Genomic DNA, 27975 nt, shown 5'->3' with positions numbered 1-27975 from the left:
ATAATTTTTGAAAAAAAGAATGCAAAAAAAAAAAGTAGCTGCCCAAGAACAAGCCAAGATAATTTTGAGAAAAGAATGAGAGACTTGCCCTATCAACTATCAAAATATATTCTAGCAGCAATGACTTTCCAAATTACCAGGTTAGATTGTGCAGCTATTCCCATTGGGAATTTGTCCTACAGATACCCTTGAACGTGGGTGAAACCACGTGCACACATGGTTACTCACTGCAGAAGCCTGGGTAGGCCAAGGATTAGAAATGATTACATGAACAAATGCCGATGACATTTGAATGATGAGCTACAACACAACCATAAAATAGAAAGAGACAACACTGTTTGCCTCCAAGGCCTATTATGTGGGGAAAAAAATAGAAACGATACTGGCTAGAGCTCTCTATAGCAGCACATACTATTATTTTTGCGAAAAATGGGGAAATATAATATGTGCACAGATTTCCTTGTATCTGGATAAAATGTCTCTGGAAGCCAAAACAGGAAACCAGATAACATTAGTTGTCTCCCGGGGAGGTGACAGTGGTGGCTGATGGACAGAGGAGGGAAACATTTCACTGCCTATGGTAATACTACCTTTAAAAAAAAAAAAAAAAAAGGAAGATTTACAACTATAATGAATATTTAATTTTAAAAACTGTTATAAAAAGCAAATATCACTAGAATAGTGTGAAACTGTCCAGTCAGGGGAGCTGCAATGAACAGGGTCTTAGAAAATCCCATGGGAAAGAAATCTAACTGCCTTTCACAATGTGGCAGACCCATCTCAAGTATACCTGTTAAGCAGAAACACGTTGGCAAACACCAGATTAACAATAATATCAAATGTTTATTGAGCAGTTGTTTGCATATCTCTCTGCTAAGCATTTGACAGATACGACCTCATTAGCTCTTTTTTTTTTTTAATTTATTTATTTATTTGTTTTTATTTTTGGCTGTGTTGGGTCTTCGTTGCTGTGTGCGGGCTTTCTCTAGTTGCAGCGAGCAGGGGCTACTCTTTGTTGCAGTGCGGGGCCTTCTCATTGTCGTGGCTTCTCTTGTTGCAGAGCACGGGCTCTAGGTGCGCGGGCTTCAGTAGTTGTGGCACACAGGCTCTACAGTGCAGGCTCAGTAGTTGTGGTGCATGGGCTTAGTTGCTCTGCAGTATGTGTGATCTTCCCAGGCCAGGGATCAAACCCGTGTCCCCTGCATTGGCATGCAGATTCTTAACCACTGCACCACCAGGGAAGCCCTCATTAGCTCTTGACATTAGTCCTACAAGGCAGCAAGCATGACCATCCCAAGTTCATAGTTGAGAGCTAAGGCCCAGAGAGGGGAAGCCACTGGCCTGAGGTCACGCAGCGAGAAAAAGGTGAAACTGGAAATCTTATTTACATGGCATGTGGTCCCCCAGGTCCTTTATTGATATATTTAACATATATCTTGAGGGCCTTCCGTGTTCCAGGCATTGGTCTAATTGCTGGCTGGTGATTTAGAGGTGAGCAAAGGTTCAATAGTTGAATCTGACTTCTTCTGCAATGAGTTGCTCTAGCTGCAGTCCCTAGGGGAGTGGACACTCACTGAAGAAGGGCCCAAGGACCATGCCTCTAGCAGAGGAAATATGAGTTTTTAACCAGTTAGGGGAGATAGTGAGCTCCAAGGGCAGGAGCTGGGGGAAGATAAAAAGATCGGATTCAAGGGCCTGGTTAGCTCCTTGCTTGTCCTGGGTCCCTCAGGAGCCTGTGTCAGGCTCATGATCTTGGAAGGTTCAATGGTTTGAATGTTTCTGTCCCTTCAAAATCACTATGTTGAAATCCTGACACCCAAAGTGATGGTATTAGGAGGTGCATAGGTCATGAGGGTGGAGCCCTCATGAATGTGATTAGTGCCCTTGTAAAAGAGGTTCCAGAAAGATGCCTTGCCCCCTTGGACCTTGTGGGGACATAGTGAGAAGGCATAGGCTATGAACCAGTAAGAGGGCTTTTGCCAAAATTCAACCATGCTGGTGCCTTGATCTTGACTTCCCAGCCTCCAGAACTGTGACAAATAAATTTCTGTTGTTTATAAGCCACCCAGTCTGTGGCGTTTTGTTATAGCAGCCCAAACGGACTAAGACAAGGAAAGTCAGTTCAGAGGGGTGGGGCCTCCAGACAGGGGTAAGGCACAGGGAGTCAGTGAGGCTGACCACCCCCTCTTGGGCTCCTCTTAGGGTGGGGAGCAGGAGGCCCTCTCTTTGGGTACTGTCTGCTCCAATCCCCCCAAGCAGAGCTGCTGGCGGGCTTCAGCAGACACTGAACACTGAGGGTGGCTGGCCTTGGTATTTCTCGTGGACCGTTTTGAGGATGGGTATGAGGTTCTGGAAGGTCGGGCGGAATGAGGCCTCTGCTTTCCAGCAGTTCTTCATAAGGCAATAGATCTGGGGAAGGAAAAACTGAGGCTGTGATCTCTGCTTTCTCCCTGGTCCGATGGTGGGGGCAGGGGGAAAAGGGAGGGTCTCACCTCACAGGGACATTTCTCTGGCTGTGGCAGCCTCTCCCCTCGTTCCAGCAGCTCAGTGAGCCTCAGCACTGTCATCTGCCCCTGGGTGAGGCCTATGAGCTCGATGAATTTCTACAGAAGAAACAGGACAAGCTCTTTTTAAGAGGCGGGGCTGCCTAGATAGAGGTCAAGAGCCTGAACCTGGACGGCAGGAGTTCTAATGCCATCTCTACCACTTCTCAGCTGCATAACATTGGTCTTATGACTTCGCCTCTCTGGGCCTCAGTTCTCTCATCTGTAAAATGGGTGATAACATCTACCACCTGGGGTTATTGTGAAACTTAGATAAACTAATATTCATAGAGTAAGTCTGAATTAGGTGCCTGCTATTATTATTAAGCCTCAGCAAGTTGTTTTTGCCTGTTCAGAAACCTTTTTTTAAAATTCTCCTATAAAGGCACTCTGATTGGCTTTGGGAATAAACCCCTAACATACTCTAGGCTCCTCCCCTCAGCCAAGGACTACACAGCGAGTGGCTCCCTGGAGGGCACGTGAGCCAAGCTGGGCCAATCAGAGAGTCCTGAATTATGTTGGAAAGAGAAAGACCCTCCTCCCCTCAGCTGAGTCCACTGTTGCCACAACAGAGGGAAGGCTTGCTTGAGAAATGCTACCAGTGGTTAAGACTCGGTGCTTCCACTGCAGGGGGCACAGGTTCTATCCCTGATAGGGGAACTAAGATCCCACGTGCCGCATGGCACGGCGAAAAAAAAAAAATGCTACCACGGAGAAGAGCAGAGCTGAGAGATGGAGAAAATGGGATTCCTGATGGCATTTGAAGGTCTAGATCAAGCCATGTTCCCACTGTCCCCTCGGGGTTTGCAAATGGCAGAATAAGCCGTTCCTATTTGAGTGGGTTTCTGTCACAATCCAAGCCCTCTGCAGTGTAACTGGCCCACTTTACAAAATGCGACTGTGAGGCTCAGGTGGGTTAAGCTCTTGCTAGGGTGGGGGAGCTGGGAACTGAATGCAGGCCTCGCTAACTCCTCTAGTATGGGGTCGGGGTGCGGGCCTGGCTCTCACCGAGGGGGGGCTCTGGGTGGAGTCACAGTAGGTCAGCAGCTCATACATGGTGACCCCAAAGGACCAGACGTCGGATGCATAGTAGAACTTACACTCCTTCAGGCACTCCGGGGCATACCTGGGGAGAAAGGGCACTCAGGCCTTGGGCCAGACCAAGCTGGAGTCCTTACCTGAGGCTTAGGAGCCCTGTGGCCCCAGTTAGGGCCCCACCCTTAAGAGGGGGTGCAGTGTCACTTGACCAAGGCCCTGTCGTCTGAGACCCCAGCATCCATCTCCTCCACCCTGTCTGCTCCAGGTGACCCTGGCGCTCCTCCCTCCGGCTGGGTCCCGCTGGTTACCAGAACACGGGACTGTCCCCATCCTCGCGCACGCAGTAGTACTCGTGGCCTTCGGGCACGGCCTTGGCGAGGCCGAAGTCCCCAATCTTGACCAGCCTGTTGTTGTCCAGCAGCACGTTGCGTGCGGCCAGGTCTCGGTGCACGTAGTGCTGCGCGTGCAGGTAGGCCATACCCTGGGGGCGGGGCGAGTCAGGATCAGCGCGGGGGCAGGACCGGGCCTGGGAAGCAGTGACCAGGATGGCTGGGGGACAGTCAAGTTGGCGGGGACCGGGCGCGAGAACGGGCAGGATGGCGGGTGGGGCCAGATCAAAAAGGAGCAGAGCCGGACAGCAGAGGTGGAGCCACATGGGGGGCTCCCCTGGGGCAGGGGGCGGGAGAATTGGGAGAAGCCGGCCTGCCGGGCCTGATCACGTCAGCAGTGGGCATTAGCGGGGGTGGGGGCCCGGGCCAGCGGGGGTGTGGCCAGGTGATCGGCAGAATGGACAAGGATGGAGGAGAGCAGGCCCAGGGGGGTTGGCGGGGTAGATAGGAAGCTCAGGCCAAGCCAAAGAAGGGGGCAGGTTCTGGGAGCAGGGGCAGGCAGGCCCACCTCGCAGATCTGCTGGGAGAAGAGCAGCAGCTGGGCCAGCCCGACATTGTGCCGGGGCAAGTAGTCTCGGAGGCTGCCCAGGGGCACGTACTCCATGACCAGCTGTACCGACTTCTCGCCTGACACCGGAGAGGAGGGGCCCGTAAGGGTGGTAGAGACCTGGACCACCGGCTGCCCACCCTGCACCCCCTATCCCAAGGTGGGGAGGGAAAACCAAGATCCATCCACACTAGGACCAGTCCTCAGGTGGGGCGGACCCATCCTGAACCCGTCCACAGGCAAGGGAGCTGACTCCCACCCATCCTGGCCCCAGCAGAGCACCTAAGGATGGAAAGGAGGCAGCCGGGCCTCGCCCACCTTGGTGTCTGCAAACTGCATCCTCCAGCCTGGGACTGAGAGGCTCTAATTGGCCAGGTCCTCCTGGCCCCGCCCACCAAGCCACACCCAAGACATAGCCCCACCCTGTTACATCTCTAGGCCCCGCCCACCTTGGTCCTCGCAGCAGCCCTTGTACTTGACAATGTGCTCGTGGTAGAGTGTGCGCAAGATTTCGATCTCTCGCCTCCAGCCTGTACGGAGCTGGGGACCGCAGTCTGCCTTGAGGGCCTTCACGGCCACCATCTCACCAGTGCCGTCATTGGTTGGATCATAGCAGTACAGGCTGACCTTTCCGAAGTGACCCTGGCCGGAGCGTGCAGGAGCGTCAGCCCCACCCCCAGCTCCCCAGGCCCCACCTCCAGGCAGGTTTGTTTGGAAAATCCAAGGCTCCACCTACTCCATGTGGATGGGTCCCCTTGGGGCCGAGGCCTCCCTTTCAATTCCCGGGGGCCTCCCTTGAAGCTGAGGGTCTCTAAGGCCAGGGCCTTCTAGCAGCCCATGCCCCGCCCCCGGTCCTCCAGGCCTCGCCCTTACCTCACCCAGATCCCGGATCTTTTTCAAATAGCGCTTGTGGAAAACCGTAGGATCTGACGCCGGTGAGTCCGGGTTCACAGACAAGACATCAGCGAGATCTGGAAGAGCTACAGTGGGTGAGTCTGGAACACAGCCCTTTCCCCAAAAGGGTCCACACTTGGGGACACAGAAAGCCAGCTACTGCTATCCCCAGCATCTGATCCCAGAGATAAGGAAACTTTTTTTTTTTTTTTTTGCAAGGGCTGGAAAATTCCACTTCTTGTCCAAAACACAGAGTTGGCTGCACACATAACCAAAACCTGGGATGTTCTGAGATGGGGTAAAGGGCACAAACTTTTCATTAATAACCAAAAAATTTGCCAGGGTCTAATTCATCCAAAGAAGCTGTGGCTCTCCCCAAGCAAAACATAAAGGAGAGCTCGAGGCTTCCCCTCCCCCTTACTTAAGTGAATTAGAAACCGGCACACACCCTAAGCCACGGTACAGAGACTTGGGTGCACCATGCCCGAGTCAGCAGGGATCCCAGCCCCTCCCCCTCTCCAGGGTCCCCGCCCCGGAGTGAGGCTCACTTTGGGGCTGCAGCTGAGTGAGGTCACGCAGGATGGTGCGGAAGGACGGCCGCTGGGCTGGCTCATAGGTCAGGCACTGGCTGGTGAGTGTGGCCAGCTCTGGGCACGAGGGCTCAGGCAGCTTGTGCTGCTTCTGGTAGAAGCGCTCTTTCTGTTGGAGAGGGGACCGGAAGGAGTCAGTGTACACCCTCAGTCCCCTTCCCCAAGAGGCAGAGTCAAGTCCCCAGAGCAGGGCTGGACCAGCCAGGTCCTTGTTCTTGTCATTCCCATTTTACAGATGAGGCCACTGAGCCTCGGCAATGGGATGCAGACTTGCCCACCACCGCAGAGTCAGGATTGGAACCCAAGTAGAGCAGACCGTACTCTGCTGGAGCATCTCACACTTGGCCCTTCCTGCCCTGACTTCCACGCACCTCTGCTCCCAGGACGCTTTTGCATACTGCAGCTCCCTGAATGCCCCAAAGCCTCCCGGCCTTTGCATAGGCTGTGCCCACCACCTAGGCTGCTCTTCCTAGCCTGGGACATTGTGCTATTTCTGCACTTAGATTAAAACCTCCTCTGGGAAGCCCTGCCCCATCCCTCAGCTGGGTCAGGGGCATCCTCTGGGTCCCCTTCCTCCCGACAGCCTGTGCCTCCCCCTTGATGCCCTGGTCACTCTGCCTAAAGCATGTGATCTATTTGCTTTGTGCCATAACGACCTTATGAGGTTGGGACTGCAGTTCACTGCAACTGACAGGTGACCTGATGGAGCCCCAGGGAGACGAGGCTGCACAGCCAGAGGGGAGGCAGCTCTGGACCCTGAATGTACCCTCTGGACTCCTTGGCGGTGCCAGCCCTCTTTGTGGGAAGGGCCCAGGGGTCCCCTGGACATACCTCGGAGGGGCTGCGGCCCTGCAGGGGGGCCTCCCCATCGAAGCAGATCTCCAGGAGGGTGGCACCAAAGCCCCACTTGTCGGCTGCAGTGCTTAGGCTGTTGGCTCCACCGGACAGGCACTCAGGGGCTGTCCAGGGGATCCGCTCCACCCGTTCTGGGGGCCAGAGTCAGAGGTCAGCAAGGTAAAAGGAGTGGGGGAAGCCCGTCCCTGTGCCCAGCCCTGCCTGCGTCCTCACCCTCCCTGGAGAGGGCGCTCAGGCCCACGCCGGGGTCACTCAGCTTGATGAAGGGGCTGGTGCCCTCCGCCAGCCCCAGCCGTGCCAGCAGGATGTTCCGGCCACACACGTTGCTGTGAACCAGGCTCTTGTCTTCCTGGGGTGGAGGGGAAAGGGAGCGTGGCCACTGGGGGCTGTAGACTCCACCCCTACCCCATCCCACATGGTCCCCCCAGGGACAGCCCAAGTGAAAAAGACAATCACGGTCATTATGGAGATGCCAATCCATTGTCATAGTGACAAGGCAGCACTGGGTCTCCAGTGGGTCCTTCCTGTTTTCCCAGTGCTGGTGGCCAAGGCTCTCAGCCAGGGACAAAAGGCCAGAGGACCCTACTGCGGTCCTCAAACCCATGGCAGGCATGCTCCTTCCCCAGGGCCTTTGCACTGGCTGTCCCCTCTGCCTGGAATGCACTTCCCCCAGATACACTCACAACTACCCGCCTCTCCCCCCACCCCATGTCACCTCCAGGTCACCTTAGTGAGGCCCTACCCAACCCACCTGTTTAAGACGTCACCTCTTTCCCAAACTGTATCAAATCCTCATCTCCACCTCTGCTTTTTTCCCCACAGTTCTTGCTACTTTCTGGCATATTATGTAATGTAACGTACTAACTATTATTTCTCGTTTGTCCCTCCCAACTAAAATGCCAGCTCCCCAAGGACAGAAACTTCTGTCTGTTTTGTTCTCTGTTGGGTCCCCAGGGCCTAGGACAGAGCCCAGCACACAGGGGGTGTTCTGGAAACTGGGGTGACTGGACCAGGAAGGGCTGGGGAACAAATGGCAAGAGTGACAGAGGCGACTGCCACAGGGCCTGGGACACCAAGTGGAGGAGGTGGAAGAGACGGGAGCCACAGGGGTGCGCAAGCAGAGGAGGCTCATGGGAAGATCTAGTGCGTGGACGGATGCGTTCAGGCCTCCATACGCAACGTGGGGGCTGCCCTGGCCCTCCCCGCCCACGCAGGCCCCGCCCGCAGCCCACGCACCAGGTAGCTGAGGGCGCTGGCCAGCTGCTGGGCCACTGCCAGCTTCCAGGCCAGGGGCACGTGGCCCCGCTCCCGCCGCAGCCACACGTCCAGGGGCCCGTGCTCCACGTACTCCGTCACCATGATGTCTGCAAAGGCCCAGCCACTGCAGGTGCTGCCCACCAGCTTACCCTCCAGGGTGCCAGGGGGCAGGACGCAGGGGGGCTGGGATTGTAGGTGGGGGAGGTGTCGGGCAAGGGTGCGGGGGGAGGCTTGGGGGCGACTCTGGGGAGAGGAGGAATGCAGTACAGAGGGCAGGCGGAGGTGGGTGCAGGGTGAGGCCGAGATGAATGGTGGCATTTGGGTCCAGGGTGGGGCTGGGGTAGAGAGGAGGCTGCGAGTAAGTGACAAAGGTCAGGACGGGGCTGGGGAACCAGGGGGAGGGTGCAGACGAGCAGAGGGAGTGGAGCTGGAGGTTGGGATCCCACAGGGCTGGGGGTGCTTGTGCAGTGAGAGGTGTGCAGGGTCGGCACGTAGGCCAGCGTTGGGGGGAAGGCAGGAGAGATGGACACATGGCGTTGAGGTCGGTGGGTCTGGGGGCTGGCCGTGGGCGCCCTGTACAAGGAGGTACACACAGAGTAGCGGGAGAGGTGGGGGAGGAGCAGGGGCTGAGGTCTGGGAGGATCGGGGTGGCCAACAAGGCTGGGGTCTGCATGCTGTCACGGTATTGAGGGGGTCAGAGGATGCACAGGGGCTGGATTGTAGAGGTGTTTGGGTGGTAGATGGAGCTAGGGATGCAGTCTGGAGTCGGGGTGTAGGTAGATGGTTGGGGCGTAGCCAGGGATCAGGGAGCTGCTAAGGGTCATGGTGTAGACAGGGTTTAGGCTGTAGGTGAGAGTCGATGGGCACAGACTGGAGTGCGTTCAGGGGTCGGGGTGTAGGTCAAAGGTCAGTGTGCAGTCAGGGATAAGGATGCAGGTCAAGAGTGTAAGTGAGGTCGGGCTGTAAGTGGGGCAGAGTGGGGTGGGGTGTGTGTGTATGTTGGGGGTGGGGCAGGACCCACTCACTCTCGGAGCCGTGCACGTAGATGCCGTGCACGAAGACCAGGTGCACGTGGGAGACCTGGCTCATGAGGCTGGCTGTCTCGTAGAAGGCCTGTGGGGACGGGACAGGTTAGGGGGCTGCAGGCCCTGACCCTGACCCTCTTCGCCCTGCCGCCCATCCCCTGGCCACGCTCACTCACCAGGGCGATGTCATGGTGACTGGGATCTAGCACCTTGAGCACCACTCGCAGCTCCTGTTCACAGCCCGCCCCGGGCATGGGGGGTTCCCCGCCATCCACCTTGTCCTCCTCGGGGCCTCCGCCCCCCACTCGCAAGAGGCCCTCATACACGTTGGTCCTCGTGCCCTGGCCCAAGTGGGACAGCTGGGGGGACATGGTGTGGAAGATCTCCATGACAACAGCTCCAGGCGGCCTCCCTGGTGCCCCACGCCCGCAGGGGCCACCCCCGCGCCACGCACCTGGGTGATGTCTTCCTGGCGGACCCGGTGGAAGCTGAGATGGCTGAGGTTGAGTGGCCTGCTGCTGGCCCGAGGTCCCCGCGTGACGATGAGGTTGGAGATCTCTGGGGATGGAAGCAGTCCCTGAGGGCTGGCACGGAGGGAAGAGGCCCCCCCTCCCCGGCCCCGTGGCACCCCCGTCTTGGTACCTCCTGGCCGTGGCAGGCAGCAGTGGCGCAGGGAAAAGCAGTCGTCGCCGGCCCGCAGGGAGCAGCCCTGCAGGGCAACCCGCAGCTCGCGCACGCTGGGGAAGGACCGGTCCCAGCCCTCCAGCGCGACAGTCCCAGCCTGCAGCTCGATGGGGAACTTCCGTAGGTGCAAGCCCTTCACGCCACGTGCCTGGAGCGGGTGGCAGCAGGGGTGAGGGCGGTGAGCAGGGGTCCAGGCAGGGAGCACGCCCAGCCCCAGCCCAGGACCCCCGCCCCAGGCCCACCTGGTCGCGCTGGGCCACCGTGAGGATGAGGCGGTTGAGGTGGCTGGTGCTCCAGTGGATGAGGTAGAGGCCATCCCCGGGCTGCAGCTTGGCCAGCACAAATGGCTCCCTGGGCGGGGGTGGGGACAAAGGGGCACCATCAGGGCACCTGGGGGCACGGCTGGGCCCACACCTGGCAACAAGGACACACAAAACCTGCCCAGCGGGGCACACTCCCAGCTGGGATAAATGTCAGACACAGCTTATGTGGTGACACTGTGTCTGAACACACACACGCGTGTAACACTGTCCCATGCATGAAAACTCACACACAGACACAGGTACCGGAACAGGCACACGCTCGTGCGTAACAGCTGTGGACACCGTGGCTGACAAGATCACACACACACACACACACACACACACACACACACACACACACACACACAGGAAACAGCCATCAGATACCAAATGGGCACACACCCAGCCATAGACACTGCCACTCCCAGGGTGACGCACAATGCACAGTCTGTCACACAGCGAAAGGAAAAGATCACAGACAGAGGACTTCCCTGGTGGTCCAGTGGTTAGGACTCCACGCTTCCACTGCAGGGGGTGCAGGTTCAATCCCTGGTCGGGGAACTAAGAAGCCACATGCCGCGCAGTGCGGCCGTAAAAAAAAAAGAAAAAAAAAGTATGAAAGATCACAGACACAGCCGCTGTGTAACATAACAGCACAGGGGCACTGGCATCCCAGACCCAGAGGTGACAACTGTCATAAGCACAAACAGGTACCACAAGGTGACACAGCCACACAGACTCTGACAGTTACATACGTGGTGCCGTAGACTGAATGTCTGTGTCCCCCCAAAATTCCTATGTTGAAGCCCTAACCCCCGACCAAGGTGATGACATTAGGAGGTGGGTCTTGGGGAGGTGATTAAGTCATGAGCGTGGAGCCCTCACGAATGGGATTAGTGACTTATAAAATGGACCCCAGGGACTCCCCTGGTGGCGAAGTGGTTAAGAATCCGCCTGCCAATGCAGGGGGCACGGGTTCGAGCCCTGGTCCAGGAAGATCCCACATGCCGCAGAACAACGAAGCCCATGTGCCACAACTACTGAGCCTGCACTCTAGAGCCCACGAGCCACAACTACTGAAGCCTGAGCACCACAACTACTGAAGCCCGTGTGCCTAGAGCCCATGCTCCGCAACAAGAGAAGCCACCGCGGTGAGAAGCCCGGGCACTGCAACGAAGACCCAACGCAGCCAAAAAATAAATTAAATAAATAAATTAAATAAAATAAATAAATACATAAAATAAAATGGACCCCAGAGATCTGGCTCACCCCTTCCACCACATGAGGACACAGCCAGAAGACTGAACTTCGGTTATGTAACAGGAGATGGGGCTCTCACCAGACACTGGATCTGCCAGCACCTTGAACTTGGACTTCTAGCCTCCAGAACTGTGAGAAATAAGTGTCTGTGGTTTCTAAGCCACCCAGTCATTGGCATTCTGTTACAGCAGCCCGAATGGACTAAGACACACGCTGACATGGCCCATAGACCCCGTACGGCCACAGCCCTTGAGAGGTGAAACGACCACTTCACCCTCCTCTGGTGTAGAGACTAGGCTTGGAAGGGTGAGACCTCTTAGACTGACCCAGAGGCCAGTCCCAGTGTCACAGGTAGGACAGGGGACACCCAGGCACAGGGCCAATGACCAGACAAGCTGATAGTAACAAACCCCAACCCGGCAGCATACAGGATGGCCACACACACCTGATGACCACATAAGCCCTGACACTTCACATTCTCAGCCCCACACGTCCAAGCAGGAGTGCTCAGACAGCGATCCACAAGTACCAGGACAGACACATGCCTGCAGGGGTGTAAACACCCACACGTATATCTGAACAGCCACCAGCGTTTGGACAACGCATAGCCCAGCAAAACTCACCAGTCCTGTCACGTGCAAAAACACACACTGACAATTTAAAACGCAGTTGGAGGACTTCCCTGGTGGTCCAGTGGTTAAGACTCCGCGATTCCACTGCAGGGGGCACAGGTTCCATCACTGGCCGGGGAACTAAGATCCCGCATGCCACGTGGCGCGGCCAAACCAACAACAACAACAAAACCAAACAAAACGCACTCGCCAGAGTAGTGACACAGCTGCATGCCAAATGGGCTGTTAAACATGCAGACGTGCACGGTGACAGTCCCAAACCCAGGCACTCTCAGCATGACATGCTGTCCATGCCATTACAGGTACCCTTTCTCCCCCCATAACCCCTGGTTGCACACATGCACGCGTCGCACGTGCACCCACGTGAGCACCCACTGACGTGAACGCATCACAATGCAGTATGAGCAAATCCTTGCACGTGTACATGCACGCACATACAGACACATGCATGTGCACACTAGACACGAATGCTCTCACACACGTGCATGCACACCCACCCACACTCACATGCACACACAGGCACACACACACACTGACATGTACACACTGCGACATGAATGGTTGCACACACGTGCACTTATACACATGGGTGAACACACAGGCCTTCACACCCTAAGACACAAATGCACACACTAAGACACCAACATGCACACACCTCGTTCAAACCCCACGGTCCCTAGAGCTCACTGCCCAGTTCACAGTCACCACCACGCAGCCCACCCATGCTTCCCCCCCCCGCCCCCGGCACTCACAGCAGGGGTCCGTGGATACCGTCCTGGATACTCATCACCAGCCGTGGAGGAGCCACCTCATGGCATAGGTAGTGGCTCGAGTCGGCCGTCAGGCGGAAGTAGCCGTCCACCAGTGACACCAAGGACAGTGCCGCAGCCCGGGAAGGCAGGGTCAAATCCTGCAGGCCAGGGGGGGCGGCGGCGGGGAGGACAACATCAGGCAGATGTCACAGGCCAGAGGCTCCCACCGCTCCCCAACCCTGCCCCCCACCGGCCAGCCCGGCCCCCAGCCCCGGGCCCCACCAGGCACTTGTTGTCCTGACAATGAATGCTGACGCGGCGTTCTTTCAGCACCACGTGGGTGATGTCCTGGAAGTCGCAGAAGTAGGCCCATGGGGCCTCCTGAGGCCTGTCCACGGGCTGGTTGCCCACCTCCTGGGCCTTGGCTTTCTTCCCAGATGGGCCAGCATGGGGCATCCTTCTGCCGCCACCACCACCACCATCACTGGGACCCTGGAAACCAGCACGTGGGGCAGGTGAATGGAGCAGGGCAGTGCCTGTTTTAGTCCCGCTGCACTTTCCCCCAGGGGAGAGGCGGGAGCTGGAGGGACCAGGCATCCCCCCCATGAATCCCAGTGTCACAGGCTGGACAGGAGACCCACCCAGAGAGATACACATGCCAGAAACTGGAACTTCGGGGAGAGTAGAATGGAGGCTCCTCACCCTCTCGGCCCCAGATGCCAGACCCTAAAAATCAGGTCCCCAGGGGGGCAGGCAGACAGAGGACACTCCCCAAGAAACAGACCCCCAGGGACTTCGCTGGCGGTCCAGTGGTTAAGACTCCACTCTTCCAATGCAAGGGGCACGGGTTCGATCCCTGGTCGGGGAACTAAGATCCCACATGACACGCCACGTGACCAAAAAAAACAAAACAAAAAACCAAACCAAAACAAAAAAAGAAACAGACCCCCAGGCACAGACTGACACACCCCAGAGGCACGTGGGGGAAAGCCACCTTCAGAGGACAAGGCCAAGGCTGAGCAAGAGCGCGCCACCCCCAGCTGCCCTGGACTGCCAGATGGAAGAGGCGCCCCACTCACCTCTGCCTGCACCAGCCGCCACCGGATGCCGTCAGTGCCCGACACCAGCACCTCGTGGGTGGGGGGTCCGGCGGCAGACTCGGGCCCGGGGTCGGGAGGGGCCTGTCCGCCAACCCGGATGTAGCAGGGCTCCCCCTCGGCCTGGGCCAGTAGCTCTAGGTGGCACACGGGCACGCGCTCTGTGCCGAAGCGGGGCGCCAGCCGCTCGAGTGTGGCCAGGTACTTCACCATGACAACCTGCCGCGAGAGGCAGCCCGGCTGGAAGGCCCGCAGGAACTTGCGGAAGATGCTCCGCAGGCGCAGCCGCGTCAGAGCGTTGTGCTGCCGGATCTGCTGCCGGAAGGAGCGTGGGATGCAGTCCTTGAAGCTGTGGGGACGACCAGGAGGGGCCAGTCAGGGGCTGGGATTGCAGGCCTAGCTGGGTGACGTGGGGCAAGTGGCTTAATCTCTCTGAACCTCAGCTGCCTCGTCTAGAAAAACAGACAGGCTGCAACCTAAATGTCCATCGACAGATGAATGGATAAAGAAGATGTGGTACATATATACAGTGGAATACTACTCAGCCATAAAAAAAGAATGAAATAATGCCATCTGCAGCAACATGGATGCAACTAGAGATTGTCATACTGAGTGAAGTAAGTCAGAAGGAGTAAGACAAATACCACATGATAGCACTTATATGTGGAATCTAAAATACGACACAAATGAACCTATCTAAGAAACAGAAACAGAATCACAGACATAGAGAACAGACTGGTGGTTGCCAAGGGGGAGGAGGTTGGGGGACAGATGGAGTGGGAGGCTGGGGTTAGCAGATGTAAGCTTTTATGCATAGAATGGATAAACAACAAGGTCCTACTGTATAGCACAGAGAACTATATTCAATGTCCTATGATAAACCATAATGGAAAAGAGGATGAAAAAAACAAGAATGTATATATATGTATAACTGAATCACTTTGCTGTATAGCAGAAATTAACACAACGTTGTAAATCAGCTATATTTCAATTTAAAAAATATTAGGGGGGGCTTCCCTGGTATCACAGTGCTTAAGAATCTGCCTGCCAATGCAGGGGACACGGGTTCGAGCCCTGGTCCAGGAAGATCCCACATGCCTCAGAGCAACTAAGCCTGTGCGCCACAACTACTGAGCCTGTGCTCTAGAGCCCGCAAGCCACAACTACTGAGCCCATGCACCACAAGTACTGAAGCCCACGCGCCTAGAGCCCGTGCTCTGCAACAAGAGAAGCCACCACAATGAGAAGCCCGCACACCTCACCGAAGAGTAGCCCCCGCTCGCCACAACTAGAGAAAGCCCGCACGCAGCAACGAAGACCCAGCGCAGCCAAAAATTTTAAAAATAAAGATAAAAAATATTAAAACTGAAAAAAAACCCCAAACAATAAAAAAACAGGCAGGCTGTCATGAAGGTGGAAAGAGAATGCTATAAAGGGCCAGCACAGGGAGGCCAGGTGGTGTCTGGGCCCAGGGCCCAGGACTTTGGAAGAGACTATGGGTCGGAAATCCCAGCTCTTGGGCAACTTCCTTAAGCTCTAAAGGGCTCTGTCTTTTCATCTGTAAAATGGAATCAAACAGTGCCCACTTCTAGGGCTGATGAGAGAATCAGGACTATTGATTGGCATAAAATAAGGACTATGTGAGTGTTGGCTATTATTATTATTGGAGAAGTCGCTATTGTTTTGATCATTAATGTGATTATCAATAAAAGGCACAGCTCTGGGAAGCCACTCTGCTCTTCACAAAGCCATACCCTTCACCCCTTCTCCTGCCCTGCACCTGCGCACCAGCATAGCCCACTCAGATAACAGATTTCCAAGCCTCACCCTCCATGTCCCAAGCCACCTCTTCCAACCTTTGAATAGAAAGATCCTAAAGGTCAAGGTTCTAGCTGCCTTCTGCCCCCACTTCCAAGCTTTCCAGGGCTCCCTAGTGCCCTCAGGGAAAAAGGTTCCCTGACTAGTGCCTGGCCGTCTCCTGCACTTGGGCAATCACATTCCGAGTTCAGTTCCCCTGGAAATGGGCCTTTGCCACCTCCTGCCTATGGGCCTTTGTATATGCTGTTCCCTCTCCCTCGAATGCTTGGCCAAAGCAATCCACATCTGGATAAAGCCAACTCAACCTTCAGATCTTAGCAGAAATCACCTCCCCCCAGGAGAATCCTCTGATCTCCAGGCTGGATAGGGTCCCTCCTCTGGGCTTCCCAGCGTCCTGGGCTTCACTGTCACAGCCTTAGTCCTCCAGGGATAACACGACAGGGATTGAAAAATATGTGCTTTAAGAACTGCAAGTCCTGGGAAATTCCCTGGCGGTCCAGTGGTTAGGACTCGGCGTGGGTTCAGTCCCTGGTTGGGGAACGAAGATCCCATAAGCTGTGTGGCGCAGCCGAAAAAGAACTGCAGGTCCTGAAAGACCCATTTCTCTTGCTGCCTCCTCCAGGCAGTGTGCCCTGATTGCCCCAGCTCTCACTGCAGTGGAGGCTAGCAGCTCTCCAGACTCCTGCCTCCTTTTTTCCCTTGAATTCTAGGGAGTCCTCCAAGCTCACCCTGCTCCAGCCACACTTCCTCCACCATATATCAAGCATGGTACAATCTTAGGGCCTTTGCACTGGCTGATCCTTCTGTGGAGAATTCTCTTCTCCCAAATACCCACCTGGCTCCCTCCTTCACTTCCTTCAGATTTTTGAATTTGAATGTCACCTTCTCAGTGAGGAATTCCCTAATGACCCAGTTTGTTTGTTTTTTTAATTTTATTTTATTTATTTTTTATACAGCAGGTTCTTAAGATGACCCAGTTTTAAGTTATACGCCCCTCATTCCCTGACACACCGCTTCTTCCTCTTTTCCTGCTTAATTTTTCCCCATTGCACTTATCATCGTCTAAAACACTATACATTTTATTTTTGTGTTTTGTTTATTGCCTGTCTCCTTCATCAGATGTGACCTCCAGGAGGGCAGGGATTTTTGTCTGTCCTGTTGGCTGTTGTGTCCCCAACACCCAAAACTAGTACCAGGGACTTCCCTGGCGGTCCAGTGGTTAGGACTCAGTGCTTTCACTGCCAGGGCCCTGGGTTCAATCCCTGGTCGGGGAACTAAGATCCTACAAGACGCTAAGCACAGCCGGAAGAAAAACAAACAACTAGTACAAGCATACAGTAGGTGCTCGATAAATGTTTGTTGAATGAATGAAGGCATGACAGTATGCAAGGTCTACCCTGGCCACCAGATGCCTGGGCATGTCTACCCACCTATGCAGCGTTCCCGCCTCATTCTCAGATACCTTGTCTTCTTGGCCACCTTCTCAAGGGGGACACCATGGCAGAGAGCGAGGTGGCAGAGGTGCAGAAAGGCCATGCCCAGGCTCTCGTTCTGAAAGTGGTGGATCTCCTCCTCGCTTGACAGCTCCCACAGCGATGCCACGTCATTTACAAACTCATGCTTGCCCTGGGGATGGGGAATCAGGCAGAAAGGGAGGCATGAGAACCTGTTCACTCCCCAGCTTCTGGTCACTTTGGGGAAGGGAAGGATCCCACATGTATGCCTCCTCTGCCCAACCCTATGCCTGTGGCAGACATCACTAATCGATCACAGCACTCTTATCCCTACAACCCTAAGAGTCTCAAAACCCTTTGGTTCAGGCAGCCAAAGGATCCCAGATGGCATGAGTTGAAACCTACTAGCTATAGCAAATTGGGAGGGAAGTGAGGACTCCTCATTTGCAACCTCCCGCACAAACAGTCTCACCTCCCCAGCCCTGCTCACACCTGCTCAAAGAGGTACTCAAAGGAGGCAGGGTCCAGGAGTTGCACCCCCTGCTCTGCCCGTTCTGAGGAAGGCTCGGACCCCGGGGGACCGCAGCGGTACACAGCCGGCTCCTGGGGGTGCATGCCATGCCAGTTCCGGAAATAAAACCTGCAGGAAGGGAGGGGGCACAGCTGGGGCTTAGCACAGATTCAGACCAGGTCCAGGAAGGTGGGGACAGGGGAGGGAGGGGACAGAACGAAAGCCTTCCAAGGGGACTTCACCCACCTCATGCGGAAGTGCAGCATCAGGCTCGAGTCTCTGGACATATCCAGGACGTGGTTTGGAGGCAGCCAGACCTGGGCCTGGACATCGAAGAGGGCAAAAAGATTGAAGCAGGGTGGAGTGATGCCTGGACAGGGGAGAAATGAGTCAGGAGTCAGTGCCTGCTGCTGTTAGCCCTGTGGACCCCCAGACCCACTGTCTCCCTTCACAATCCCTCCCTGGGCCTCCTGCCTTGCCAACAGAAGACAATGCAATATGTAAACCATCCTGTGGCCTCACAGGAAAACTACATTTCCCAGCCTCCCTTGCAACTAGGATGGAGGCATTGGGCTGGTTTTTGGCCAGTGGGATGTGGGCATAAGGGATGTACATTTTTCCAGGCCCAGAAATAAACTTTCCTGCCATCTTCGCTGCCCCAGTGATGTTGGAAACCCCTTATGCCTAGTGGTGAAGCTATAAGATAGAGGGGAACCATCTGACCTGCATTAGATTTTAGGTAAATTGTCATTGTCTTAACCCAGTAGAATTGGGGGGGCTGCTTGTTACCACAGCAAAACCTATCATAGACTGACTAACACAGCTCTACAGACTGCTGACACTTTGCCTGGTCTCTCTCTGAACTCCAGACCCAGAGAAATATCCAACTACCCCTTGGCTGTCTTCCTCTAGACATCTCGGGCCCCCTGAGATGTGCCTTGTTCCAAATAGATCTCATCTGAGGTCCCCAAACCTGCCCCCTCTCTGCCGGACTTCATCCTTGTCCTCAACTCATCCCACCCCCTCCACATCAGATTGGTCACAAGTCCTGTTCTTTCTGCATCCTCCATCTCTCTGGAATCTACCCACTTCCTTCAAATCCAAACTCAGCCCTAGTTCAGCCTCCAAACTTACTGTCATTCCCCACACTGGCTGCCCAAGCATCTATTTTTTATACACATCACTTAAAAATTGTATCTAAAATAGTTCAGAATTATTTACTTATTTTTATTTTTTGATTTTTAATTTAAAAAATTTTTTCTTTCTTTCTTTCTTTGTTTTGGCTGTGCCGGGTCTTAGCTGCGGCATGAAGGATCTTTAGTTGTGGCATGCAGACTCCTTAGTTGCAGCATGCATGCAGGATCTAGTTCCCCAACCAGGGATCAAACCCGGGCCCCCTGCATTGGGAGCACAGAGTCTTACCCACTGGACCACCAGGGAAGTCCTTCAGAATAATTTATAATCACCTAAGTACCAGCCACAAGAAAAAGAATAAAACCTGGCAAGTACAACTGAAGCCCCCACCTACATCCACCTCCTCTCCCCTCCCACAAAGAGGTAACCATACTCCTGAACTAGAGTTTATCATTTTCATATTCTCTATCACCTAGCTTTGAATGTTATAAATTCAAATGCAGTATTATACCATTTGCTGCAATTTGTTTTTTCATGCTACGATAGGTTTTAAGCTTCACACGTGATATGTGTAACTTTGGTTAAATTCTTTTTTCCTGGCTGTATAGTATTCCAGTGTTCAACCATACTGCAACTGATTTGTGCATTCTCCTCTACACAGACTTTGAGATGGTCTCCTGTTTTCACTAAGATAAATGAGGCCACTCTGAACATTCCCGTGTACATCTCCTGGAACACATGAGCTGAGTGTCTGTAGAGTGCATATCTAGGAGTGGAACTGTGTGCCCTCAGGGAATGTACATTTCAACCATGTTAGACGATGCCAAATTGCTCTCCAAAATCATTGCATCCGGGAATTCCCTTGTGGTCCAGTGGTTAGTACTTGGTGCTTTCACTGCCGAGGGCCCAGATTCAATCCCTAGTCAGGGAACTAAGATTCCACAAGCCGCATGGCGCGGCCAAAAAAAAAATAAAAGAAAGGAAAAGAATCATTGCATCCAAGTGTACTGCCCCCCAAAGAAGGACCATGCTTTCCTATGAGACAACTTCCTAAAGAACCAATCTGTTTCACTCTCTGGCTTAAAACTTCCATCGCTCCCCTTTGCCCCCTGAGAAAGCCCAACCCCCTCAGCACTGAATAACCATGACCTGGACCCAGACAATTATGCTCTGCTTTCAATTCCTACTTCCTCTTCCAAATTCTTGAAAACTATGCTCCAGTTACTCTTAAGATCTTTTGCTTCCCCAAAAAGATCAGGTTCTCTGGGTCCTTGGCCAGGCATGTTTCACACCACCCAGCAAACCAGTACTTCTTTAAGAATCTGCCATTGATGGGAAAGTACAAGGTGTTATAGAAATCTACCAGAAAGCCCCCATCCAGTTGTGGGACAGGGGGTTTGAGAGGACGTCCTGGAGGAAAGGGTATGTAAGCAAAGTCCCCTTGGAGAGACCTTCTCCTCCTCCGGCAGGAGAAATTAACTTTGAAGCATATCTGCTGCAGGCTCTCTCAACCATTCCATGCTTCACTGCTGTTCCTGGGGAAAACTTTAAGCCCTAAACTCCTCCCTCTGGGGTTTAAAACACTGTAAGATCTGAACCTGGCTGACTTCTGCCCCATCACCTCCTACTTGGAGGCCCTTACTCCCGCCCTCACCCGCCACAGTCTGCTCCCCCTACAGCAGCCAGAGATCATCTGTGACACTTGCGTCCAATTACATTCCTTCTTCACTCACAGTCCTCTGTGGCTCCCATCTCACTTGGAGTAAAATCCAAAGTCCTCCCTGAGGCCCAAGAGGCCCTGTACAACCTGTGCCATCACCTGCTTGCCCTCACCTATTCCTGTCTCCCCTTCACTCGCTCGGCTACAGCCACACCGGCCTCCTCACTGTTGCTGGCAAGTTCCCACCTCAGGGCCTTTGCACTTGCTGTTCCCGCTGCCTGGCGCCATCTTCCCCAAGCTATACCTGTGGCTCAGTCCCTTATCTCCTCAAGTTTTAAATCTTTTCCCATGATCTCTGGCCTCATACAGTTTTCTTATTTATTGTGTTTCTTGTTGATCCCTATTAGAATATCAGCTCTACAAATGTAGTAACTGGGGGCTGGCACACACTAGGTGCTCACTCAATGTCCGCTGAATGAATGGACAGACGACTGGATGGATGAGGCCCAGCGGCTGCCAGCACCTCCACCCTGCCATGGGGCTGATGCCCGGGACTCACCGACTTTGTGTGCAATGTGGATGCAGACCTCCTCCGCAGTCAGTGTGGCCTCGCTGAAGGTGACCCAGGGCTCCCCGCCACCGGGGCCGGCCCAGTGCAGAAGCACCTTCAGGCCTCCTCTGGTGGCCATGGGCTGAGCTCCATCCCCATCGGGCTTTCTGCCCCGGGTGGTGGCCCCCCATTGGCACAGAGGCATGCTCTTGACAGCTGGCTTCCCTGGGAAGGAACATCCTGTCAGCCCCAGGCCTCAGCCTGGAGGCCCCTTTGAGCACCTCAACCTTCCAACCATCCAGACTGAGGCTTGGGGGGAAGATTCTGGACCCCTGCTCGCTGTGCAAACTTAGGCACCCAATTCCCCTTCCTGAGCCCCAGTTTCCACAACCGTTTGATGGAGTTGGGGTATGTGTCCCCACCTACCAGATCAGTCATGAACAATACCACCACCAAACCCCTTTATTGGACAAATTCACCAATATAAAAATCTGCTCTGTCCAATAAAATTTTTTTTTAAAAAATCTGCTCTGAACCCACTTTTCCAAAATAACCAGGCAGACAGGGGTGGCCAGACAGACCTGGGGGTGAATCCTGTGTCGACTCAGATGAGTCACTTAGCCATGCTGGGCCTCAGTTTCCCCATCTGGAAAATGGAGATGCTGAGAGTGTTGCCATGAAGAGATGGTTGTGAAGTTTCTACATTCTTTTTTTTTTTTTTAACTTTTAAACTAGAGTTGTAAGTGAATTACGCACCACTGTCACCATATTACAGATAGGTAAGGACTTACTATTGCCATTTTGTTGTTTTCTGGTTGTTTTGTAGATCCATTGTTCCTTGTTTCTTATCCTGCTGTCTTTCTTTGTGTTTGGATGTAATTACTATAAGATTTTTCCTTTGTGGTTACCCTAAGTTTAATGTTATAAGTTTAAGACATTTTATGAGCCTTACATAACATACCTTACACTTGTAACACCCTATTTTAAGCTAATAACAGCTTCACTTCGATAGGACTGGTAAACATTATACTTTTCATTCTCCTCCACCTCATATTTTGATTACTGCTGTTACACTTTACATGTTTTTTATATTGTGTAACTAAAACAGATTATTGTATTACGGTTATTTTTTCTACATCCTTTTTTTTTTAAACTAGAGTTGTAGATCAATTAGGTTGTGACGTTTCAACACAATTCTGCACATCACATGTTCAGTACCTTGCTACAGGCATGAAAAAATAACAAATATGATAAAACCGATAATGAAGTCATTATCGGTTTTATCATCATAATCCTTTTTCTCTTTCAAGCCGAGATTCCTGCATGCCACATCTACCCCCACCAGCGACCCCAGTCCCTGCTGGCTCCCTGAGCGGAGGAGGGGCTGTGTTCAGCGCTTTCCCCAACAATCTGGAACTTTTCTAGAGTCAGGCCCAGGGCTCAGGCCTCCTGAGGTCTCCAGTATTTGCAGGGAGGGGCTGTCAGCGATTCGACCGATGTTACTGATTTAAGACAGTGATGGGGGAAAAGAGAAGGTTGTAATAGGACAACGTCGGAGTCGTCAAGAATCAACTCCTCTCCGAGCCTGTTTCCTCATTTAGAAAATGGGCATAAAACAGTCTCTCTCAAAGGGTTGTTGGGAGGATTCAGTGAGGTGAGACAGGGAAAGGGCTCCGCACCGGGCCTGGTGTGCAATAAGTGCTTGATAAATGTTCTTTATTATTATCTTATTAACGTTCGAGATAAGATCGTGGGGATGGGGTTTTGCAGGTGTCCATCTCCTCCTTCCTCGTCCCCACTGGGCCCAGACCCAGCTTTGAAGATGAGGTCTGGGTGAGGTCCGCAACCCCCGCCCCCCAACAGAAATCTCCAAACCCTGCTGGCAGGGGCCGGAACCGCGACGTGTACCCACCGGGCATCAATCAGTCCCAAGGCAGCGTGGGGGCTTCTACCGACCTCCTGCAAAGGGCAGTCCCGCCGGCCGCATCCTTCTTGATGACCTCCCGGGCGCGCCCCCTCCCGCCCCACTCCAGACTCACCCTTTCCGGGGAACTCCGGCTCCAACCTGGGACCCCGCCCGGCCCAGCCGCCAGGGGCAGCCGCCGCTTGATCGCCGCTGGGACACCGCCTCCCATTGGCTGCCTGAAACGGGCACACTCATTGGCGGCCGCTCTGCTCCGCCCCCTCGCTGCTACGGCGGCGCTCCCATTGGTCCCGGCTTCATGTTTCGCTCAGCAGCGGGCGGGCGTGTGAGGTCTTCCCGCGCCACTGCGAGTTCCATTACCCACGCGGGCGGTGGGCCTAAGTCAGGCTTCCGGACCTGACCTTGGTGCAAGCCCAGGTCCTCAGCTCGGCAGTCTTTCAGTCCTCCAACTCCCCTGCCATATGGCCCTACATCTCTCCTGCCTTTCGTCCCTGTCTGCCTGGCCAGCCCTGCTTCGCGGCCTGAGAACCCCTTCCTCTACGGGAGGCATTTCCGGCCCACCAGCTCACATCCCTTTTCTGATCACCTGTAGCCCTGTCCTCTGAGGGCCCCTTGCTCTCAAGGTAGCAGCTTGGACGTCCCACCTGATCCGAGTTCTGACGCCTACACAGCAGGTCGCTGCCATTTTACAGAAAAGGCTATGCGCTGAGCGTTTGACACGCGTTATCTCATTTGATGCTAGCAGTAGTCCTCTGGGGACTCTTATCCCCATTTCTCAGAGAAAGAAACTGAGGTCCAGAGAGGTGGCAGACTCTCTCCTTGACCAAACTGTAGTCTTCTGAACCCTCTTCTCGACTACTCCTCAACCTTGGCCGCAGTCCTGTCTTTGGCCTGCATAGTCCAGTCTGAGCAAAGAATCCTTCTAAGTTATCCCCCAACCCTTGATATCTGATCAAGTTTCTCATTCCCCACCATTGATGTATACATCCTTGGCCTCTCTTTAGCAAGAATCTCCCTACCCTCGATGTCCCCATGGACCTCCTCACTCTGCTCTTTGGCTGTCAATCCCCAGCTGTCTTTGCTGCATTCAGAGCTGAGCCCAATGCTCTCCCCTTTTGCAATCCGCCTATTGCAATAGTCCTGAATAAAGTCTTCCTTACTGTTCTGTGTATGAAAAATATTGCCTGCCATATCAATAAACAAAGGATGTTGTAGCTATCAAGCCATCACATTACAGCCCCCAGATGGTGACCCCGGAGGGAACTCAGGATAGAAACAGGATGCCCACCATCAAGCCATCAGCCACAGCACACCACACCACACCACACCCCCACCCCCGCAATGATGCACCCTGAGGAGACTCAGGATGAGAAAGCCCAGGATACTGGCCCTAGATAGCTGAGGTGCCTATCAAAGGAACGACTTCAGTGAGCCCAGACTCTTGCATCTTCCCATACATAGAAAAGTGCTAAATTCCTTAACTTGAGATAGCTGGTTTTCTTTAATTAACAATAATCTTTTGATGTTCCGACTACCTGGTCTTTGATGCAAAAACTCCTATATATCCTAGATCCCCACTTGCCTCTTCAGAGCAATCTCTCAGAGTTATCTGAGATGCTGTGTCCCATACTTAATCCTCAGTTTTGTCTGCTGAATAAAATATAACTCTCAACTTTTAGGTCATGCTTTTTTTTTTTCAGTCGACAGTTTTTAACAAGTGTCAGAGTAATTTTTTTCTTTAACAGAGACTGAGTAACTTTCCCAGGTTAGTTAGTTTCCCAGCACAAAAGAGCAGAACCAGGTTTATTTCTGAAGTTGGAGCCATAACTGCTGTGACCAAGGGCATGTGGCTACTCATCTCAGTCTGAGAAAATGTGGGGACAAACCGACTCTTCTTCACAGGGCAGCTATGGAGATTCAATGTGAAGTTGTAGATAGAGACTTAGCCTAGCACCTGGAGGGTAGTGAGTTCTAGGAACTTGGGAACTGGGGAATCAACAGTGATGCATCCTGACAAGGGAATAATTTGCAACTGGGGAAAAAAAAAAAAAAGAGGAGCTCTGTACTGATATGGAGACCTCTCCAGAGTGTCTGTATATTTCATAACAGAGAATGAAATATATAGAATAAAGAGAATGTGTTATATTTCCCTGTGCCTGCTCAGCCCACCTATGGGAAGACTCAAGAGAAATATAGAAATATTGGTTAGCTCAAGGAAAAAAATTTCAGAGAATCTCAGGGAAAAAAATCTCACATTTGTCTCACACCAACCTTTGGTTCATCAGCAAAATCTCACCCCTCCTGGTCCAGCCCCCATCATCACTTGCCTGGACCAATGCAGTTGCTTCTATCCTGGTCTGAGGCTCCTCCCCTTGCCCCTGCCCACCACCACCTCCTTGTCTATCCTCCCTGCATCACCCACAGGGCATCTGTGAGCATCTGAGCACAATCTCTTATCCTTTATAGATATGTGTGATCAGGCCCAGAGCCTGATTGTGTGGGTTACAGAATTGTAAAACCATTTAAATGCTCAGGGTCTCTTATGCTAAGGTAAGGGCACTGACTGGGGAGGAGTGAGTCTCTGAGGTTTGGAATGGGAATATTGGGCAGACACAGATGACCCTGAGAACTTTGACCCCATCAATACACTTGTCTGAAGGAGTTGGCCCTTCCACGTGTGATATTGTGATGTAACAAGAAATATATATTTGGTCTTCATCCCTGATTCCTGGCACAGAACTTCAAAAACTCTTGAAACTTCTTGAGTGAAAGAGCTGATAGCATCATGTTTTGTTATAGTATTTGGGTTTAGTTCCTGGTTCCTGGCTCAGAGCTCCTAAAACCCTTGGAATTTCCTGAGTGACAGAGGTGAGAGGTGAGAAAAACATCTTTTGTTTTTCGTAATAAGCCTGAGCAACCATACCCGAGGTTATGCTACTGAGGTGACTCATGGATGGACTCAAGGGTCAAACTAAGTGAAGCAAGTCAGATAGAAAAAGACAAATATCATATGATATCACTTATATGAGGAATCTAAAAAAAATGATACAAATAAACTTATTTACAAAACAGAAACAGACTCACAGACTTAGAGAACGAACTTATGGTTATGGGGGGGGAAGGGTTGGGGGAGGGATAGACTGGGAGTTTGGGAATGACATGTACACACTGTTATATTTAGAGTAGATAACCAACAAGGACCTACGGTATAGCACAGGGAACTCTGCTCAATACTCTGTAATAACCTAAATGGGAAAAGAATTTGGAAAAGAATAGATACATTTATATGTATAACTGAATCACTTTGCTGTACACCTGAAACTAACACAACACTGTTAATCAACTATACTCCAATATAAAATAAAAATTTAAGGGACTTCCCTGGTGGTCCAGTGGCTAAGACTCCACACTTCCAACGCAGGGGGCCCGGGTTCGATCCCTGGTCAGGGAACTAGATCCCACATGCTGCAACTAAGAGTTCGCATGCTGCAACTAAAGATCCTGCATGCCTCAACGAAGATCCCGAGTGCGGCAACCAAGACCCGGCGCAGCCAAATAAATAAATAAATATTTTAAAATATAAAAAGAAAAAAAAAAACTTTCATGAGCTTCACCCGTGGGCTCATTTTAAAGAAAGAACAATAATAAAACAAACCAAATACCCAAGCCAAGAAATAAACCCTTACCACTCCCCAGAAGCTCCTCATTCTGAATCAGCATGCCCATCTTCCTGTCCCCTTCACCTGCTATATTTTTCTTAGCAGACTTTATGACAGTCTGACATTCCACTGGAAGTCTCTTTGAGCACTGGTTTTAATGCCTGGCTTCCATTCTAGAATGTCAGCTCCACAAGGGTTCTCCACGGTGTTCTCAGTGCCTGGAATTGTGCCTGGCACCCAGTAGGTTCCAAGAAGCTGGTGGAGTGAATGATCTACGGAGATGTCTAGGCCGGGGCTACTGTCCTACTCTGCTGTGGAAGGGCTGGCCGTGGTCTTCCGGCCTCAGCTTCCTCTTTGCCACTAGGACCGCAGCAGCAGAAAACCAAGTGTGCCAGATTCTTCAACAGCCAGCCTGGGTGAGGTCGGTTGGCCTCTCTGGACCTGAAGGCCGGACTACAGAGGGCGGGCTGGACCTGGGACCTGCTGTCTACCGCCCGAGGAGGGACCGGCAGGAAGTGTCAGATAGGGTGATTAATAATAACAATAATGGTAATAAACCCAGCCATAATAATAAACTCTAATAATAGTTCACATTTTTCTAGGCTGGATGTTGTCTGGGCCCAGGCCTGGGTGTCGAGAATTCTCTGAGCCCTCTCAGGTTCTTTTAAAGTGGAACGAGTACCCCACTTGACAGCTGAAGAAAAAAGAGGCCATGGAGGCCACTGGGAAGGCTCATGTGCTGCCCCCGAGGCCTGAGTCCTCTTTCCTGAACTCCTACACCTCAGCTGGGGTCCAGCCCCAGCAGGGAGGCTCCGGGTTACCCCGACAACCATGGGGGTTTGCCTAGGACCGAGGGGGGTTCCCAGGCAAGGGACTTTCCAGGTTAAAATTGGGACAGTCCTGGGCACACTGAGACTACTGGTCACCCTACCCCAGTGGGTTTTTTTTAGGAGGAAGCTAGAACTGGGGAATTCCCCAGACTCTGAGAGGCCTGCTGGGACCTCCCTAGAGCTCCGGCCAAACCAGGGAAAAGTCAAGGGCTGCTAAATTAAAACAAAAATCTCTTTGTGTCCTTTTGAACGGGAGGGTTCAGGAAACAGTCAGCCCCCTCCCCAAAATAGCCATGAGGTCTGTTGGGAATCCTTCCCTTGTATGTGTGTGAACACATGGCCTCTAGAACATTCTCATAAGTAGCCACAGACAAGCACATTCTGTGCTGAACTCCAGAGGAAACAGAGGAGTTACACACATGAAGGCTGGAGCCAGAAGGCCAGTGTGATCCCAAGCCATCCCTCAACCTCACCATGCCTCAGTTTCTTCTTCTGCAAAATGGGGCTGATTGGAGTCCCAAACTCAGAGGTGTGTCAGGATCATCAAATGAATTAATATACATAAAGAGC

The 27975-nt window shown here is 53.0% G+C and overlaps 1 protein-coding gene across 11 annotated transcripts; it reads right to left on the bottom strand.

Annotated features, from left to right (window-relative positions):
* Window positions 1-5: 5 nt before the first annotated feature.
* Window positions 6-23112, bottom strand: TYK2 (tyrosine kinase 2). Of its 11 annotated transcripts, none has more exons than XM_036847824.1 (26): window positions 23032-23108; window positions 21784-21901; window positions 21574-21638; window positions 21002-21217; window positions 17895-18018; window positions 17630-17777; window positions 17146-17309; window positions 13848-14214; window positions 13051-13260; window positions 12769-12926; window positions 10065-10173; window positions 9781-9970; window positions 9593-9696; window positions 9315-9497; window positions 9139-9226; window positions 8093-8220; window positions 7070-7205; window positions 6833-6987; window positions 5960-6110; window positions 5391-5497; window positions 4967-5159; window positions 4479-4597; window positions 3890-4062; window positions 3552-3669; window positions 2493-2603; window positions 1131-2409 (listed from the first exon to the last, which is right to left on the bottom strand). In XM_036847824.1, the coding sequence occupies exons 4-26, from the start codon at window positions 21195-21197 to the stop codon at window positions 2275-2277; spliced, it is 3567 nt and encodes a 1188-aa protein (XP_036703719.1). In that variant the 5' UTR covers window positions 21198-21217; window positions 21574-21638; window positions 21784-21901; window positions 23032-23108; the 3' UTR covers window positions 1131-2274. The 11 variants fall into 11 exon arrangements, with proteins under 11 accessions (XP_036703727.1, XP_036703719.1, XP_036703721.1 ...); XM_036847826.1 differs by lacking the exon at window positions 23032-23108 and adding an exon at window positions 22905-23012; XM_036847832.1 differs by lacking the exon at window positions 21784-21901 and having other exon boundaries at window positions 6-2409; window positions 5391-5488; window positions 23032-23110.
* Window positions 23113-27975: the final 4863 nt, after the last annotated feature.

This window comes from Balaenoptera musculus, chromosome 3, assembly GCF_009873245.2.
Source record: "Balaenoptera musculus isolate JJ_BM4_2016_0621 chromosome 3, mBalMus1.pri.v3, whole genome shotgun sequence".
Lineage (NCBI taxonomy): Eukaryota > Metazoa > Chordata > Mammalia > Artiodactyla > Balaenopteridae > Balaenoptera > Balaenoptera musculus.
The sequence above is the reverse complement of the archived record's forward strand: the minus strand, read 5'-3'. Positions and strand labels throughout refer to the sequence as shown.

Bases quoted from the DNA above. Each gene is read 5' to 3' on its own strand.
- TYK2 (XM_036847821.1), bottom strand. The intron at 9,227-9,314 runs GTGAGTGAGCGT...CCGTCCCCACAG, and splicing joins GTCACCATGACATCGCCCTG to GCCTTCTACGAGACAGCCAG. The intron at 5,160-5,390 runs GTAAGGGCGAGG...CGCTCCGGCCAG, and splicing joins AGATCCGGGATCTGGGTGAG to GGTCACTTCGGAAAGGTCAG.